Source organism: Passer montanus, unplaced genomic scaffold (assembly GCF_014805655.1).
Source record: "Passer montanus isolate IOZ18808 unplaced genomic scaffold, ASM1480565v1 scaffold167, whole genome shotgun sequence".
NCBI lineage: Eukaryota > Metazoa > Chordata > Aves > Passeriformes > Passeridae > Passer > Passer montanus.
This window is the reverse complement of record NW_024363938.1, coordinates 605,161-611,160: the sequence shown is the minus strand read 5'-3', so window position 1 is coordinate 611,160 and position 6,000 is coordinate 605,161. Positions and strand designations below refer to the sequence as shown.

The following is a 6,000-nucleotide window of genomic DNA, read 5'->3' as shown; positions in this document are numbered from 1 at the left end:
GGCCGGCGTGGCGGCGGGGGCGGCTCTGCGCCGGGCCCGGCTGTCCGGAGAGCTGCAAGCGGCAGACGGCGTCGAGTACCGCGACGGCAACTGGACGGCGGCCGCCAGCGCCTGGACCTCCGCCGCGCCCGCCGGGACCCCGCCGAGCCGGGCGCTGCCCTGGCTCTGCCCGCTGGCCGCCCTCCTCCGCCGCTGATGGATTTCGGGGGACCTGACTGTGCCCGGTGCACCCAGGACGCCGCGAGGACCGGCCGCCCCGCACGGGGCTGAGCCCCATGCCCCGGGCGAGCAGCGGCTCCCGGGGCGATGGCCACCCACCGCCGGCGGGGCAGGACCCCCGCGGAAGACCCTCCAGCACCACCCCTCCGCACCGAGCCGAACCCCGCCGGCTCGGGCACCCTCTGCACCGCGCCCCCGTCCGTGGCCTCGCCGTGTCCGGAGGCCGAGGAGGCGGCAATAAAATTGGGCGAAAGAAGGTGTGGCTGGATGCGGGGCGAGGGGCGGGACCCTGGGATGGCCAGCGCCCGGCCCCTGCCCACACAAGCTTTATTTCGGGATGGAAGCTCCACAGCAGGCCAAACCCAGGGAGGAAACAGCTCCCTGGCGAGGAAGCGGCTCCCTGGCAGCTTCCAGGTGCCAGCCGGAGGCACCAGCCCTGCCCCGGGCTCTCCGGGGCGGGCACAGCTCTCCATGCGAGCATCGCAACAGCGACACCACAGGGCATCCTGTCCCTCCGGCCTCTTGCCCAAATCCGGGGACAGCGCTGGCAGAGGGCTTTAATCACACCCCACAGCTCCCTGCCGAGGTGTCCCCAGTCCCCAGGGCTGCCGGCAGTGCCTGGCCAGTGACAGGTGTCAGTCCAGTGTCACCCTGCCCAGGCGCCCTGCTCGGAAGTCCCGCAGGAACTCGTAGGCAGCAGCTGGGTAGTTGAGCATCATCATGTTGACATTCCCTGGAGGTGGCAGTGGATACAGGAGTGTCAGCACAGCCTGGAGCTGCCCTGGGATCCCCAACACTCCCGTCCCTGCACCCCGGATCACCCACCTGTGCCCGTGAGCACCTTCACCTTCTGCGTGCGGCCCTGGCTGAGGGCCACGTGCTTGAGCAGGGCCTCGATGCGGTCGCAGGGCTGGCCCAGCCCGTAGTGCTGCACGTACCTGCCAGAGGACACGGCTCACACCCCCACAACCCCTGGGCACGGCATCTCCACCACCCTCCGCGGGTGCTTCTCCCACCTGAACTGCTGCTGCTTGTTCAGCGTGTACAGCAGGTAGTCGGCCATGATGTCCTCCCCCACCAGGTGGTCATGGATGGCTCCTGGAAAAGAGGGTCAACCCCAGCTTCCCTGAGCCCTGCTGGGCCCTGGCCAAGCCTCCTTCCAGGGCTGTGTGACCCCAGCTCTGGCTCACCACACAGTGCCAACTTCATGCCCGTCTCCACGTCCCCCAGGCGGGGGGGCAGCACGCCGGGGGTGTCCACCAGGTACATGCGGGGCTGCTCACACACCTGCCAGCACTGCCAATTAGTGCCACGCGGCTAACGAGCCACGCGCCGAGCTTGAGTCAAGCTCTTGCTGCAAAGGGGACATGAGCAACCCTCCAAGACCAGCCTGGAGGCAGGACAGTACCTGGATCCTGGAGAGCACTGCCTTGGTGATGCCTGGCTCGCCCCCCACCGCGGTGGCGCTGCCTGGGGGCACAGACACGCTCAGGGACACAGGTGACACCATGTCCGCTGCTCCCCGAGCCCTGGCACCCTGCAGGAGTACCCTTCTTGAGGTGCAGCCTCCGCAGGGAGTTGATGAGCGAGGACTTGCCCACGTTGGGCACGCCGATCACCAGGATGTTGTGCTCGCAGCTCTGCAAGCCAGGGGGACACGGGCAAGGAGCAGCTGGTCACCAACCACCCCCGTGCAGCTGGCACAGGGAAACATCCCAGTGTTTGCCCTGCCAGGCACTTCTGGCACACGTGGGAGCAGCCTTGTGCCGTGGCTGGAGAGGGGGGTCACCCTCAGCTCCTGCACTGGGGGCAGTTTTGGGGCACCACAATATAAATGAGATGTGAAGCTGCCAGGGAGTGTCCTAAGGAGGGACAGAAGGATGGGGAAGGGTCTGGAGGGTCACACGGGGGCTGGCTGAGGGAATTTGGTTTGTTCCCAAACAAACTGGAGCAGGTCAGACCTCACCAGGGGCTGCAGCTCCTCCCCAGGGCAGCCCTGAGCTCTGCTCTGTGACAGGGACAGGGCCAGGGAATGGCTGGAGCTGGGCCAGGTTGGAGATCAGGGAAAGGTGCTTCCCTCAGAGGGTGCTGGGCACTGCCCAGGGTCCCCAGGGAATGGGCACAGCCCTGAGGCTGCCAGAGCTCCAGGAGGGTTTGGACACTGCTCCAGGGATGCCCAGGGTGGGATTGTTGGGGTGCCTGTGTGGGGTCTGGATGCTCTTTGTGGGTCCCCTCCAACCCAGGACATTCTGTGACCCCTGTGCAGTGCCTCACCTCGGCCCTGTGGTAGCGTGGGCCATCGGCCACCAGCCTGGCAACCACGGGGACAACCTGCAGAGGGACAGGGCTGTCACCGAGGGCTCTCCAAGGGGCTGGGAGCTCACCGGGGAGCAGGGCTGGGCTGCTGCCCCACTACCTTCTTGACGTTGACATCGTGCTGGCAGTCAGTGAAGACGACGTGCGAGCATCCCTGCTGCCTCAGCTGCTCCAGAACCGCCTGCAGGGCACGGGAAGAGGCACCGCTGTCACCTGCGGGTGACACCGCCGCTGCCCCCGCCCGGCCCTGCCCCGGCGCTCACCGGCTGCCGCCGGGGATCAGCCAGATCCATCTTGTTCAGCACCAGGACGTGGGGGCGGATGCCCAGCGCCTCCTGCAGCGCGGGGTTACGGCCCGACAGCGGGATGTGGCTGCGCTAAGGACACTGACTGCAACAGCGTAGCGGGAGGGGGACGGAGGGGAGGTGCAGAGGGGCAAGGGCGCTCTGGAGGGACAAGGGAAGGGTTCCCCGGCAGCCGTGGAGGATATTCGAGCGTCGTGCACCTCCACCAGGCAGTCGGCGCGGCGCAGCGCCAGCCGCATCTGCCGCAGGCCTGCAGCACACACAGCGCGGCGCGCGGTGAGCGCTCGGCGGCCGCGGCGGGCAGCTCGACCCGCCGCGCTGCCGCCCCTCACCTTTCGCCATGTGCCGCGGGAACCACGAGGCCACATCGCGGCCGCCGAACTCGAAGCGCTCCCGGAACGCGGCCGGGCCCGTCCCCGCCGCCCTCAGCGCGGCCCACACCCGCATGGCTGCCCGCGTCACTTCCCGCGCGACCGGAAGCCGCCTCAGCCACAGCCATGGCGGAGCCGCCGCCGCCACCGGGGCCGCAGCGGGGCTCGGCCGCACCTCCCGGCGGCACTGGGAGTGCCGGGGCTCACGGCGTGCCCCCCGCGGGCCCCGGCACGCCCCCCGGCACTCCCCGTGCCGCCGCTTCTGAGCCTCAACCCCCTCGCCCGCCCGGCCCGGAGGCTGCCCCGCGGCCGGGCCCGACGCAGGACCCGCTGGACGACCCCCGCTACACCATCTCCAGCACCAACTGGTATTAAACGCACCGCGCAGCCCGCCCCGCCACGCCACGCCACGCAGAGGAGGCAGCCGCCGGCGCGGAGGTGTCTCAATAAAGGAGAGCGGAGGGCAAAGCACCGCGGTTTATTTCGCTGCCTCACGACTGAGGCGCGGGCACGGGCGCCTGGAAGAGCTGGTTGAGCCGCTCGGCCTCCCGCCACCCCGAGAGCAGCGCCCCGTGGGTGGTGGAGTAGAAGGTGCGGTGCGTGGCCTCGCCGGCGAAGAGGAGCTGCAGGGGCTGCGGAGAGGCGGGGGGTGAGCGCAGCGGCCGGGCCGGGCTGGGGCAGCCTCGCCCCGCGGGGCACGACCGCTGTAAAACCCAACCCGGGCACTTTCCCTTCCCCAGGCACCCGGCCCGCGCCCCCAGCAGGCGGGGAGGAGCCGCCTGTCCAGGATTTTGCGGGAATGCCCCCTCCCCGTGGAGGGTCAGCAGCGCCACCTCCCTGTCCCCACCGCCATCCGTCTGTCCGTCCCCCCCTGGGGCTGAGCCCTCACCCGGGGGTCGCGGGGGTCCTCGGGCAGGGGCTGTGCCAGCACATCGATGTCGTCCCCCGAGCTGCCGACGGCCACGTAGCTGTAGGAGCCGCGGGTGTAGGGAGCGCTGTGCCAGCGGGAGCGGAGCACGCTCCGGGGCGCGGGCAGGTCGGGGTTCCCTGCGGACGGGGCTCGGGGCTAGCACCGGGAGATGCCCGGGGCACCGGCGGGGAGGGAGGGCGGGGCGGGCACCTGTCATCGTGCGCAGCACGCGGGTCATGGCGCTCAGCACCTCGGCGTCGCTCAGCGTCTCCATGTGCTCCGACTCCTTCCCCGCGATGAAGCCGCACAGGACGTGGCCGTGCCTGGGGCGGGAAGGCGGCGCTGAGAGCTCTGCCCCTCCCCGTGCCCACCAGCACGCCCCGAATCCCCGGGCACCTACTGCTCTGGCGGCTGCAGCACCACGAATCCGATGAGCTTCTTGAACCAGTTGGCCTCCAGGTCAGCGTCGGGCTCCTCCAGCGGCGACTCGTCCTCCCACACCACTTCCAGGAGCTGCTGCTCGGGCTCCCAGAAGGGCTGCTCGAACTCCAGGAAGATCTTGTTGTTGGTGCCGAAGCCCAGGCTGCGAACGGCCCGTGCTTTCCGCTCGGGAAGGGGGGGCTGGAAGAACTCCTGGTGGCGCTCCTTGAGGAAACCTGCGGCCACGAGTTTGGGCAGGCTCTCAGCCGGGCTCCTAAATGGCGTCTGAGATGCTCTGACCTCCCCAAACCCCTTCCCAACCTCTTCCCAGTGGGAGAGGGGAGGCTGGGAAGGGGTTTAGGCAATCCCTGCCCTCCACTTGCCCGTCTCCAACCGTGCCAGCTGGTGGGAGGGCAAGGGCAGGGCAGGGGAAGGTGTTGGTGTCCTCACCCAGCGGGACAGTGACGATGACGTGGTCGGCAAGGAAGACGTCTCCGTCCTCGCACTCCACCCGCACGGGGAACACCCTGCCATCGTCCCCTTCCTCTCGGAAGGACCCTTGCCAGTGGATGGTCCTCACCGCCTTGTTGAACAGCACGGTGCCCTCGGGCAGATCCGAGAGCAGGCGCTCGGCCAAGCTGCTGTAGCCTCTGCGGGAGGAGTCACGGCTGGGGACGGGGCGGCCCCCGGCACGCTCCTCCGTGCGCCGCTCCGGAGCCCCGCGCTTACCCTGGGAAGGTGCAGTCCAGGCCGGGCAGCGACACGTACTCCCCGAAGGGCTCCAGGCCCACCAGGTCCATGCTGTGCGTCCCGCTGATGCAGCACTCCAGCTTGAGGCAGGCGGCGAGCACGGCCAGCTGCAGCCGCCGGGCATCCTCCTGGCCGCCCGCCATGGTGGGCACCGTCCGGGCGATCTCTGCCCGCACGTACTGGCCCACGCTGGGCCACGGAGGCTCCTTGGAGCCCTGGAAAGCGCGGGTGGAGGCCAGGAGGGCGTAGAAGAGGTCGCGGGCTTCGCGCACTGCCTTGGGGTTCAGCACCTTCCCCGAGCTGCCGTAGGTGACGGACGGCATCGGGGGGTGGCCCCCCGCCTCCACCTGCTGGTTCTCCTCGCGGGCGGCCTCCGGGCCCAGCAGGCCGTAGCGGGAGGCCAGGCAGAACACGGGATTCCCCGGCGAGGGGCCGTGGATCCAGTGTGCCCCCATCTCCGCCAGCCCCGACGCTGCCGGGAGGGAGAGCGGGTCACGCCGAGCCGTGCCCGCGGAGGAGCCCTGGGGGCGCAGCGGGACCCCCGCGCCCCCGGGGCGAACCCCGATCGCCGACCCCCCGCTGCCCTCCATGGTCGCCCGCGCCGGCCGGTACCGCCCTCCGCCGCCGCCGGCACCGCCCGCCGCCAACGGCACCGCCCCTGGAGCGCCCGAGCCCGGCCCGGAGGGAAGCGGGCAGGGAGCGATGGAGG

The 6,000-nt window shown here is 70.3% G+C and overlaps 2 protein-coding genes across 2 annotated transcripts; both read right to left on the bottom strand.

Annotated features, from left to right (window-relative positions):
• Positions 1-477: 477 nt before the first annotated feature.
• Positions 478-3,319, bottom strand: MTG1 (mitochondrial ribosome associated GTPase 1). The gene is made up of 11 exons (XM_039703677.1): positions 3,173-3,319; positions 3,026-3,090; positions 2,799-2,903; positions 2,636-2,716; positions 2,494-2,550; positions 1,769-1,859; positions 1,628-1,689; positions 1,410-1,506; positions 1,236-1,317; positions 1,045-1,157; positions 478-952 (listed from the first exon to the last, which is right to left on the bottom strand). Exons 1-11 carry the CDS (start codon positions 3,285-3,287, stop codon positions 855-857), a joined length of 966 nt encoding a protein of 321 aa, XP_039559611.1. The 5' UTR covers positions 3,288-3,319; the 3' UTR covers positions 478-854.
• A 354-nt stretch (positions 3,320-3,673) lies between these two features.
• Positions 3,674-5,838, bottom strand: PAOX (polyamine oxidase). The gene is made up of 6 exons (XM_039703675.1): positions 5,271-5,838; positions 4,992-5,191; positions 4,522-4,777; positions 4,332-4,444; positions 4,101-4,258; positions 3,674-3,843 (listed from the first exon to the last, which is right to left on the bottom strand). Exons 1-6 carry the CDS (start codon positions 5,744-5,746, stop codon positions 3,703-3,705), a joined length of 1,344 nt encoding a protein of 447 aa, XP_039559609.1. The 5' UTR covers positions 5,747-5,838; the 3' UTR covers positions 3,674-3,702.
• Between the last annotated feature and the right edge of the window lie 162 nt (positions 5,839-6,000).